Source organism: Drosophila bipectinata, chromosome 2R, assembly GCF_030179905.1.
Source record: "Drosophila bipectinata strain 14024-0381.07 chromosome 2R, DbipHiC1v2, whole genome shotgun sequence".
In the NCBI taxonomy this organism is placed as follows: domain Eukaryota; kingdom Metazoa; phylum Arthropoda; class Insecta; order Diptera; family Drosophilidae; genus Drosophila; species Drosophila bipectinata.
The window spans coordinates 15380961-15393099 of NC_091737.1; the positions used below are offsets into that span (position 1 = coordinate 15380961).

Below are 12139 nucleotides of genomic sequence, written 5' to 3' on the forward strand. Positions count from 1 at the left end.
CACGTAGCGTATGCGTAATGTGGCCGGTGGGCGACATGAATGACAGCCAGAGTGTCATGTGACGCATATAAATGGCCAGGTTTTTCGCTTTTTTTATTCAAAATAAAACATAAACGTCTAACCGGAGAGGTGCAAATTACTTTACTTCTTTTTTGTTTGCGCTCGCCGTCAGTTTTTTGTGTTTGACAACTGCCGGAATAGTCAAGCATCGAAATGACCAGAGTCCTGGCCGATGCCATTGCCTAAGCGTGCGTGTGAATGGCCAAAAACTGGACACTCGGACAGCTCACACACTTTCCCGAAAACTTTTCCCATACCGCATGGACATGGATGTATGTATGTGTGTCGTCTGGTCAAAGGAAATCAATTTCCATATGCAAAACTTTTTTAGTGCACGTACTGGACGAGAGGGAGCCGAAATCGAATTTTGTCCATAAAATATTCAAATTGTTCTGTATAAACGACGCATAAACATTCTTTGTGCAGGGAAATGGCCAGAAACGGGGTAGTGATGGGGCAAGTAGGGTCAGGTAAAATCACGGGGGGAAAGGTGGGGAGCAGGATGGCACCTGCAGCACCTCCATTCCATTTCGATCCTTTTCGAAGCTCATAAATTTTTATGTTCCAAATGCCAAAGGCCATAGGCAGGCGATCGCTTAATGTGTCCCGCGGCAGAAATTCAATTTGTAGCACATCCGTGGCCAGAAAGCGAAGGTAAAAAAAAGAGAGTCAGCAGAGTAAACTGCAAATGTGAAAAAAGTGCAAATGTCCAACTGGCCAAGGACCCAGGAGCCAAGGAGCAGGGAGCCAAACCAAAGCGAATCGAAGTGAAACAAAACAAGAGGAAAAGTCCCCCCTGGAGAAAATGAGAAAAACACATTCAGGCTGATACTATTTACACTGAAAACATCAAGATATATGCTTTAATACTCTGTAAACTAAATCCAATATATCACAAATATATCAAATGCAAATATTTATATTTTTAACCATTTTCCTACCATTCTAAAATATGAAATTTTTGTTTATTTGGCTCTTGAGTTCCTGGATATATTTTTCTGTTGTGTCGTAGTTGGCTCTTCGTACGATTGATTGAAAATTGATTTCATTATGAACTTGTGATGCATTCAGCACTCAACCACCAGGCCGAGACTCTGGTCATAATATATCCTGAAACACCAAACCCTCCCACACCACTAGTTTTGTGCATCTCAGTAGATAATTGGATTCCGAAAGGTTGGAACTCTGGACTCGAGACCCTGGCATCCCGTCTTGTCCTCTAGTGTGTATTGTTCACTTCCAGTTCCAATTAGTTATGGAATTTTTGTGCTGTATTTAAATTTTGTATCCCCCAGTTAGTCTTATCGGAATGTGTAAGGCGAGATGGGAGCTGAGGGTGATGGGAAATGTCCAGACGCCGACTCCCAGTCTGGAGGGGACCCAGGAAATTAAGCCGCTTACGGTCGGGCCATTCGTTCCCTTTTGTTTTTTAATGCTCAGCGATGATGCTGCCATCCTGCCCCTTTGGGTTTGGGGCCAAAATATTACTCGGTTGCCATTCCCACTTAAGATTCCGCTGGCCAAGTGCACTTGTGCTCGCCACAAATGGCTGTGTTGTCGTCTGTCGTCTGTCGCCGCGTATTTAGCATAAAAGGTGCGGCCAAGTCTTGGGCGAGGTCTTGGGCTTTTGATGTTTCCGCTGCCCCGCCCCTCGTCATTGTTGATATTTTGCATCAAAATTCTGACAAACTTGTTCAGCTCCAGAGCGGCGAGGGCCGAGGAAGGGGGCGGTAGCTAGATCCGTAGCGGAAGTGGCGACATTTTAGGATGTCACTGCGAGTTTGAGGTCGCCGCAAAGTGCGCAACACAATTTGCATAATGCCCGGTGGGACGAATGGATGTACCATAGTTGCGGTGGATGAGTATGCGGTGGGGCAATGAAAGGGACACCTACATCGATGGAGACACTGAGAACCAGGTTGTTATAATTCTAAAATCAAATATGCGAGGGATTCACAGCTGCTTTTCGTTTTACCTCAGTGTCCTTGTCATTGTCAATATAGGTTCAGGTCTGGTGCGGTCTGCCACGACACCCACACACTCGCCCATATATAGACACACACATCCACAAGGACACCAGCATGAACTCTCCAAGGAAAAACAATTGCACGGCCGAAACAAAGAAAAAGGGGGATGACGAACTTAAGTGCGAGCGCGATTCGGAGAAGAGTTGGATGCTAGACAGCATGCCCCGCCACATGGACACCTTCTGGCGAACGGACACAGCGGTTCCGCAGAGCAGGATCAGTGGCGGGTACCAGATGGCCAGCTCCCTGTACAACAAAGGTATGGCCTTTACGCTAAAGGAGCGGCGGACGCTCAGAATCAACGGACTCCTGCCAGTGGCCACTCGTACCATAGATGACCAGGTCAGGGCATGCCAGGTAGCCATGGATACTTTTCTAACATCTGAAATGCAAAGGTACATGTTTCTCACACAACTGATGCGGACGAATATGCGACTATTCTATAGGATCCTTCTAAGTGATCCGGACAAGTACCTACCCATGGTGGATGCCACGATTACTGTGAATCTGGTGAGCTTCCACAGTCTTATCTACAACTATGGCCAGGGTTTGTTCATCACCATAAAGGACCTTGGCCATGTCCATGAGATCTTAGCCAATTGGCCTTACAGAATGGTTCGATGTATCCTGGTTAGCAATGGGGCATCGGTCCTTAGTCACGGGGACTTGGGTGTGAATGAAATGTCCATATTGTTCTGCAAAATGCACGAGAACGTCGTCTTCGGTGGGATTAATCCGGCCTACTGCCTGAGTGTCATCCTGGATATGGGCACCAACAACGAGGTTCTGCTGAACACTCCTACCTATTCAGGTATAAAGGAACGCCGGGCCTCCCCAGAAATTTGTGAAAAATTGTTCGAGGAGTTCACACTGGCGGTTCTCCGGCAATACGGAGCCCGCGCCTTGATTTTGGCCAAGGACTTCGATTCCAAGTGCGCCCTTAAGCAGCTGGAGCGCTACCGCGATCGCTGCTGCCTCATGGATGCCGATTTGCAGTGCCTGGCCGCTTGTGCTCTGTCCGGCGTGATTGCAGCGAATCGAAATATCCGGTTACCCTTCTTCAAGAACAAGTTCCTCTTCTTCGGGTCGGAGACTATCAATATTGGAATGGCTCGACTGTGCATCGCCTTGTTTAAGCGCGAGGGTTACAATGATGTGAAGGCCCACGAGAGAGTCTGGTTCTGCGATGCCGACGGCTTGATTGTCCACGACAGGGGGCACATTCCGGAGGAACTAGCGGAGTTTTCCCTGCCCGGCCCTCAATTAAGTTCCTTGGTGGAGATTATCGACTTTCTGCAGCCGAATGTTCTGGTGGGTGGCAGCGGACTGCCCAAGAGCTTTACTCCAGATGTTCTGAGGGCAATGGAGCGGAGTAACCAGCACCCGATCATTTTTGCCATGTCGCGACCCATCTGCAAGTCGGAGTGCACAGCCGAGGACGCCTTCTCCTACACCAAGGGCCGGTGCACGTTCATCTCGGGATCACCGCGGCCGCGTCTCAAGTACGCCAACAAGTGGTACCAGCCGGGCTTCTGCACCAGCAAATATCTGATGGCCGGGATAAGCAGTGGCATTATCCTGGCTGGGCTTAACCGCATTCCGGACGAAATTTTCTGCGTGGCTGCCGACCGGCTGGCCAATCTGGTATGGCCCTGCGACCTAAAAATGAGAAATGTCTTTCCGCCAATGCGGAAGATCGAGTGCATCAGCCTGCAGATTGCAGAGGCCGTTTTTAGTCATTCGTTTCGACGAGGATTGGCCACCTTGTCGCCTCGACCGGACAACCCCCTGGAATATATCAAAAAACATCGATACGACCATGAGAATGTCGCAGAGGATGTAGCAGAGGTCTATTGCATGCAGGACCGACACATTGCCACTTCGGAGTCGCAGAATTACTACAAGCTTCATATTTAGGACCTGTACTTATCTACCATGGCACCGTTATTAAACTACAACTAAACTAGAACTAAGAGCATGATTAGAGGGCCCAGGGGTGGGGGAAAATTGCATGGCATATCATGTCTAATAACAGTTGTTTGGCCGGTCTGCATATTGATTTCGGTTCGAACCAAAGTCGGAGTACAAGTACGCCAGCGGGCAATTAATTGCATGCAATTTTCATGTGTCAACTCATGCTGTGTTGCAAGCGAGTGTGTGTGTGGCAGGTATGGGTGTGCGTGAGGCACTTCTGTGAAGGTTGCTACACTGTAAAAAAATGGATAAAGGTTCTAGGTATAATATGAGTTAAAATAGAGCTAGGTAAGCTAAAACAAAGAGCTGTTCTTGGTAAAGTATGTATGTAATGTGTGAATCTATAATTCGTTAAGGAATAACCTTTTATGGTCTAATTTTTTTCTGTGTACTTTTGGCTGGTTGGATGACTCTCCTGTGACTGCATTCGAAACTATAGCCATACAACAATAAAATAATTGAAACAACCACCATAAAATGGTAGGAACAACAGCCACAACAAAAATGCAGACAAATTAAATTGCATGAGTGTTTGATAGTGTTTGGGTGTAGATGGGTGTGTAGGGTGGGTGCATATATACACCAGTGTATTTGTATGGGCCTGGCTTTGACAGGTGTGCGTCTGAGCGAAAGCATGATATTCCATTCCATTTATCAATGCGACAAATGAAATGCAACCCGGCATCCCGTGTCGGTTTTCCCTTTGTCACATTGAATTATTTGCTTAGTCGTTTTATTGTGCTCTTCATTTTTTTGTTTTATTGCATTTTCCGGCTATCTTTTATCGGTTGGAATTTTGGCATGAATGGATCGTAACTGGAATTTTCATTAGCCACATATTTGGAGAGGCTATTGCCTACAACTACGGCCAAAAAGCCACTCCGGCAGTACCTCGCAAAACACCTGAGTTTTTGGATTACAATGACAAAAAGGGCTCACACTAGGCTGGGCCCCAGGAGAGGACTTCGAAGCCAACGGTCTTCAGGTCCTGGGAATTAATTCCATGTCCAGACAGCTCTCGTATGACGCCCTGCACGTTCACTGTGTTCTAAAATCGAAGGGTTAAAGGGGGTTAAGGACACATTTCAATTAGAGTTTAAGATTTATTATCCCTGAAGTATGCATCCTTGCTTACCCAGGCCGCCTCGACCTTTGTTTTGAATTCTGCACTTTTCAAGGCCTCATAAAACTTTGCAAAAATGGCACTATTTTGACGCTTCTCCTTTATTAATGCCACAAATCGATCTCGGGGCAAATGACCGAGTACGTCTTGCACAAAGCTGGTGAAAGAGCTCAAGTTCTCCCAGTCCAAGGTGTTTGCGTCCAGAAGCACCACAAATACCTCCTCCGCCCAGCGGCGGTGTCGGTCTGAATGACGCCTGTGGTACTGTCTAGGTCCGGATGCCGTGTCATTGAGATGCACAAAATTAATCAGATCTACTACCTCGGGCAGAGACTCTGTGTGTTGACGGAACCTCTTGAAATCTGAGCTGCGCAAAAATTTAATGGCCTTGCGAAAGCCGGAATCCGTAATCATGTGCTCGGCGACAAGCTCATCGATGGTGACACTGGGAATGAGTTTGCCAAACTCCCTCAAATCGTTGACCAGTTCCGGGGAATATCTTACACTCCGGTGGTATCGAAAATGGCCCACCACAACCGCAAAGCCATAGAAAAGAAATGGCAATATTTTCCACTGAAGTGTCATTTTTTAACAAATATTATTATTAAAATTTTAATCAATCCGATATGCTGCTGGTTGTTCAGAAGCTCTCAAAGTACTAATCAGATTTTTTTCTGGGGTAAGGTTTCATTTGAAGAACAGTTTATGTTTCTGGTCCCTTAAAAACTAAAGGTACATTAGCTGGATAATAATTTATAATTATTTTTCATGAATCAATGATTTGTTATTATGTGTTAGCTTTTAATCCTTTATTTAATTGATTTAATAAGAAAGTATAAGTTTTACATACCATTTTAGTCATACATTGCCGTCAAAAAGAGTATCTAAGAGTCGCTATTAGATATTTAAAATTCTAGTAGCGCTCTCTTGTTATCGCTTTTATTTTTCAGCTCGCATTTTATTTTCAAGCACATTTTTCTGTTTGAAAAATAAATAAACAAGCTTGAACTGCAGGAAAAGCTTCTCAGCGTTCGAGTTCGAATTCCATTGAGTACAGTTTATTAGCCCCGTAGTTGGTTCCTTTGTTCTTTTCCCCTCCAACAGTACACACCCAATAAAAGAACACACTTTAAATTTTTGCTTATTAAAGAATCTTATCACATTTATTTACTGCATTTTACTTTTAATGTGTTTACACCTAATTTGTTTTCTTAATTTTTTCCGTTTTCTGTTTTTAATGATTTTGTTGATTTTTCCAGAAATATTTAGATAGCTCTTGATCCAATTTGCGTTTGAAATCGTCCGAATAGAACCTTAAATGGGGATTATTCGATTTAATTTAAGCGCAAATTTTGTTTGTTTTTTATTGTATGAATACTTTGTAAAAGTCATTTATCTATTAATGTATATATATATTTACGGCGAATATTTATGCACTTTTATTAATATTTTTACAATGAATTGTTCGTTAAGTACTCAATTAATATTAATTCTCATCTTTAATTGCCGCAATGGCAATTTGATTCACTTTTTTCGCGTGTTTTTTGTCCGAGATTTTGTTGTCCTCTTTTGTTTTGGTTTTATTTGTTTTTTACTCAACATCATGTGATTGTCATACAAAACATTTCACATAATCTTTAAATTATTTACAATAATTTTCATAAACAAAAAAACTCTACTAAAGGCAACGCAAAAACATTTCATTCATTAAAGTTAGAAGCTCAGAGCAGGAGTAGCTTTTAAATATTCTTTACTTATTTTTCCTTTTTTTTTAATAGTTTCTTCATTTGTGGTTTTGGTTTATTTCATGTACAATTAGCAATGCTAAAATGTTTGTTTTGTTGGATACGTTCTAAGATGAAAACATTAAAAATTTTGCCGAGAAAATCTTTTAGAAAAATATTTCAAGTGTGAGCTTGTTTGCAAAGTTGCGTTGAAGATTTTCATACATTTTCACATTTTTATTTATTTTTTTTTTTTATCAATTTTTGTATCTTTTGTTCTACGGCAAATACCTATTTCTGTTTGAAGTTTTGTGAAGCGTTTAGTTTTTCCATCATTTTCTGCAACGTTGTGGCAGCCTAATGGGATTTTCAGCGCCAATTCGTGGTTATTTCATATTGTACGGTATTCACTAAATGCAACGACGTGTCGTGTCTATATTGGTATTTAATTGGAATTTTTCTGCAATACGACTAAAAACATTGTTATTTATTTGCCACACCGACTTACCTACGCTACGTACGGGTAAGTGTATTCATGAGCATGTTGGTCTCAATGCAGTAACTATATTTATATATATATTTGTTTTACATTTATGCATATCCATATATATAACTATATATTGCTTATCGTAAACATTAGGCCAACGCACAATCTATACAAGAGCGAGTTAATGCCAAATAGAGAATTCTAAATCAAAATCGGAGCCGAGTAAAAACCTAAAAACTTATCCCCTAATGCTCTACTATGTACAAATAATCCTAGACTATGTTGAGTCCATAGCCGATATTTAAGTTCCTCGTGTGCGTCGTTTAATACGTAACTCTATGTATTTCTGATCGGGGTTTGGCTATCGTAATAGGTTGGTTCCGTACACGTCTATGACCTAAACAAGGGCTGATATTCATGTATATATCCATTTATATATATATAGCTTATGCTAGATTAGTTAAACAAATATTGCTAAGTAATATACAAATTCGTTTAAGACCATCCCAACCGTAAACCCAAAGTGGCCAAGCGACGAGTTCTCGGAAACTTAATAAATTCAAAAATAAAATCGAAATCAAATCGTTGCCTTCATGAACTGTGAGCTACAATTTTTGGTTAATACTTAGGTCAGATTCTCACTTAGGTGGTTGCAGTTCCATCTGTATCTGTATCTTTACTTCGTATCTGTAACTGTATCTGTATCTGTTAGATTATCATTAACCTTAGCTCGAAATAGAAATAGTGTCTTCTATGCTTGAGTATGTGTGAGAGTTTCATTTTGTTTTTATTTGTTTTGAGTGTAAAACCGTAATTTCCATTTGACTTATGGCAGGATCCTTTTGTTAGTAACTTTTCTCGTTTACTCCATTACTTTGTATATTCAGTTAGTTAATGTCGAAAATCATTCATTCAGTTTGACGCTGACAACATCTCAAAACGAAAACAAAAGCATGACCAAAAAACGCATTGAAATTATTGGAAATATTGTCGATTTTTAAAAGCTTAAAAATTTCAGTCTTTGTAGTGGTTTTCCATCTTCTTCTGTTTTTTTTCCTATATTTTTTCCATAGCTCAGGCCCTTGTCGCATATCCGTAGATGTTATCCACAATGTGATGTCTTGGGTGCTTACTCTGTTTAGTTTTGCTTCTCGGCGGCGCCTGCAAACAAAATAATCCAAAATAAAGCAAATATGTTTATAGACCGAGTGTGACATTTGTTAGTGTTAGGATAGGAGATACAGAGGACGAAATCAGAGGGGGGACAGAGTGTGGGCTGTCTTACATGGGCACTCAACTTACATTTACATTTTAACTAGAAACTTTAGAAGCGGCCAAATATGGTAAGCACGAACACGAAAATGTACAATTTGCGGTGGGCGCTGGCCACGCCCTCCGACGATGACGACGACAAAAACTCAAAGCTGTACAAGTACTCTGTGTGTGTGTGGACATCGGCAGCGGCCAGGGGGGGATGGACAAAGGACATTTTCGGTTAGATTTCTTCAGGGTCTACAAACTACCAAAACTAAAACTAGTGGTTATGGCGGGGCAGTGATGATAATTGAAATGCACTGAGAAAAAACAATGACAAAATCACATTTTCCCTCAATGCACTGGGTTATGAAAGGGGGGTATAGAGTGATGGGATGAGTCCTTAAATTTCTATTTTAACCGTGTCAAGGATACTCACTTCTGGGTCAGACCAAGGCATCGTTGCTGAAAACGTCGTTCACGTGCTTGCCATTGCTGCCGGTTGGTCCTGTTTTATCCTTGAGGCCGCATTGCTAATAATAGAACACATAAAAAATGTAACAGGGAGGTGGCAAAAAACACTTAGATCTCTGTCAGGCAAATTACAAAATAATTAAAACTCAAACAGCAACCCCCACACCTGACGTTGAAAAATTAATTAAAACAATTAACGGCAGCTGGCGCCCAATCCAGAAATTTAATAATATTTCCCAAGGATACACACCTCCTGTTTGGCCTGCCATTGCTTCATGGCCGACTTGTACTTCTCGAATTCGTTGCACCAATGCGAGTAGATTTTCTGATAGTCCTGCTTCTGCGACGGTGGCGAGCATCTAAGAGGAAGTGAAAATTTTAACAATAAGTTATTGACATTTTGGCGGAAATTATGCTACAGGGGTTGGGGTTTCAGAATAACAGAGCTGAGGGGTTGGCTATTTTTTGAGAAGGGTCCAAAAGTTTATAGATTTTTCTTAAAGAAAATAGGCTTTCAGTTATACAAGAACTAGAATCATTATCATAGTCTTTTAGTAGCTAGTAGCATAGTATTTTACTTTCATGTATTTTTAATGGCTGCCTCAGCCGTTTTTCCGCCATTTCCGGATGGCAGCTCTGGAGCCTGCCAGAGGGTTCTAATTTTGGGGCTGACTCACCTGTGGGCATCCACCGTCACGCCGTAGCTGCAGAGCAAGGACCCATCCAAGTAGCTGTCGTACCGCCCGCCGTCGCCCTCGTTCACCGCCAGCAATACCAGTCCGCCCTCGTTTGTTTCGATGTATTTGGTGGGCGTGTAGCGCACCTCGTAGCTGCCAGACAGAAAGAGAAAGAGATAACAGGAGACAATGAGATGGAGATAGAGATATTGGCCATAGAGATGGCTGCTGCGATAGCGCTGGGGATTTTCATTTCATTTTCTATTCGCATTGGAAACGCACAATAAAAATCAATATAAACTGTGTGCGCGCGACAGACAGACACAAACACAGTGCGAGAGAGTTTTCCCGGGTTTTGCACCGTAGCACCGCCAGCCAAAAGTTGAAAGTTTTTCCATTTTCCATTACTTGAACACCACCATTGGTGGCATCGGTGGCATCAACATCAGGCAACAGCAGTGGCGTAAACGCCAAAAAGCAGACTTGGAGCACATTTTAAAGTGTCAATTTACCGCAGCATTGGCACGGCTAAGTGAGATGAAGCGGCGTTTCGTTTACTTCCCCCATCCCGCCATTATTCGCTTTCAATTTTCCCGAATCAGGATACTCGCGAATCAGATAGATGAAAATGGTATGAGGGCTTTTATAACCCAAGAGCAAGGACACTTTTATATCAATACTCTGGCATTGGTTAAAACTGATAGAATCGGGTTTACATATCTTGTAGCTGTCGCAGTGAAATCTTTTTCAAAACTTGATGTCTGTCAACATTTAATGAAATTTTTATCAGAAAATTCCCATAGCCATGGCTGGCAGACTTCGCAGACCAGTTATCCTAATGGATTCTTTAGGGTTTATTTCGAATACTCACCGTCCCTTTTCTGTGGAGTGATGATACCAGCGTGTCTGCTTTTTCCTGAGGACCTCTGGCATCTTCACAAAGCACGACAGGTGCAGAGTCTGGCCATATGAGGAGGTGACCCGCTTGCGCAGGACACTCGTATCGCAGATGCCCGACGTCTCATTGGCCACATCCTGGAGCAGGCCCAGTTGGTAGGGCCGACAGGCATTGACCTCCTGATCCCACCCGCAATAGGGATCCGAGACGCAGCGGAAACAGCTGTCATAGCGCCTGGCACACATGGCTATGTCGATCTGCTTCACCTGGTGATCGGTGGCCACATAGATGGATCCCGTCTTTTGGCTCAGAGTCATCTCGCGAATTGGTTCGCTGGGCGGCGATGCCTCGAAAATGTCAATGAGATTCGAGTGCCGCTGGCCGTAGTGCATGAACTGCACAATCTTGTAGATGTGGCCCGATGTCGTGGCCACAAAGTACACAAGGAACTCCTGGTTCAGCTTGTCGATCCGTATCCTGCGGGGAGACAAAAAAAAACAACACGGAAAAGAGAGCCAAGAAGGCCGGAGTCAGTGGCAAGCGCTTAGTTGAAAACATATCCTGCGGCACTTTGTTCGCAAGTTCCGGCCAGGACAAAACATTTTTCGCTGCCAGAACAACTGTCAGCACAGAAGTCTGTCCAGGAGTCTGAGTGCACTTCAACAAATAATTATAATATTTAATTTAAAAAAAATTTAAATTGAAGTTTAAGAATTTGTGAAAACAAAGGAACTATTAAACACAAAGCCAAAAAAATGTATAAAATAAAACACATTTTATACTTTTTCTTCAGTGTACTTTCATATATAAACTCAACAAATGTCAACAAGGATACTCCCATGCGACTGGCTCCTGGCCAAACCGAGACCCGGGAGCCGGCAGACAGACCCGGGCAAACCGACTGCCTGGCAGCGCTAATGAATACAGTTCTCACTTACTTGTCCACCACCAGCTTGGTAAGGATGACGTCCCGCTTGAAGAAGACCGGATTGCCAAATTCATGATCGACCGCCTTGTCCATTAGCGGATGTTTGCGAATGAAATTCAACACGGAGTCGGGCAGTGTGGCGGTGTCGTTGTGGCAAGTTCCCGGACGTGGCTCCGGCACTTTGGAGTTCAGCACTGGCAGCCAGGCGCTGTTTGATGTGGCCTGCTCCTTGAATTTGCCTGGATGTGCGAAAAAAGGACAAGAGGGAGGGGGGGAAAAGCATCAGTACGTTGAGTTGAGCCGAGTTGAGTGCCGAGAAGTATGCTGCATTTAATTTATGTGTGTCAGTACTGTGCGAGAGGTGATTTGTGGCACTCGCACTTGCCACATCCGTTAAAGATCTTAATGTTTTGTTCAAATGAACTGGCTCTGCTTGAATTTCACTTGAAAATCTTACTGGCCGACCAGGCCTGCCACTTTTGAATGCATAATAAACTTAAGTATTTCCAGCCT

The 12139-nt window shown here is 43.0% G+C and overlaps 3 protein-coding genes across 7 annotated transcripts in view; 1 reads left to right on the forward strand and 2 right to left on the reverse strand.

The window, feature by feature from the left end:
• Positions 1–2040: 2040 nt before the first annotated feature.
• LOC108125698 (NADP-dependent malic enzyme) lies at positions 2041–4056 on the forward strand. The gene has a single exon (XM_017241992.3). It carries the CDS (start codon positions 2142–2144, stop codon positions 4002–4004), a length of 1863 nt encoding a protein of 620 aa, XP_017097481.2. The 5' UTR covers positions 2041–2141; the 3' UTR covers positions 4005–4056.
• A 721-nt stretch (positions 4057–4777) lies between these two features.
• Positions 4778–5847, reverse strand: jtb (jetboil). The gene is made up of 2 exons (XM_017241995.3): positions 5197–5847; positions 4778–5109 (listed from the first exon to the last, which is right to left on the reverse strand). The coding sequence occupies exons 1-2, from the start codon at positions 5767–5769 to the stop codon at positions 5002–5004; spliced, it is 681 nt and encodes a 226-aa protein (XP_017097484.2). The 5' UTR covers positions 5770–5847; the 3' UTR covers positions 4778–5001.
• A 471-nt stretch (positions 5848–6318) lies between these two features.
• Positions 6319–12139, reverse strand: part of Sema2b (Semaphorin 2b) — a 43900-nt gene continuing 38079 nt past the window's right edge. For 4 of the 5 annotated variants that reach the window (XR_001773322.2, XR_001773323.2, XR_001773321.2 and 1 more), the window contains 7 exons: positions 11637–11865; positions 10672–11175; positions 9801–9953; positions 9374–9482; positions 9089–9182; positions 8698–8832; positions 6319–8556 (listed from right to left, as the gene is read on the reverse strand). Coding sequence is in view for 1 of the 5 variants with exons in the window: in XM_017241991.2 (XP_017097480.1) it covers positions 9096–9182; positions 9374–9482; positions 9801–9953; positions 10672–11175; positions 11637–11865 (1082 nt within the window). In the remaining 4 variants the exon portion in view is untranslated. The remainder of the gene's footprint in view (positions 8557–8697; positions 8833–9088; positions 9183–9373; positions 9483–9800; positions 9954–10671; positions 11176–11636; positions 11866–12139) is intronic. The other variant, XM_017241991.2, reaches the window with a different exon arrangement.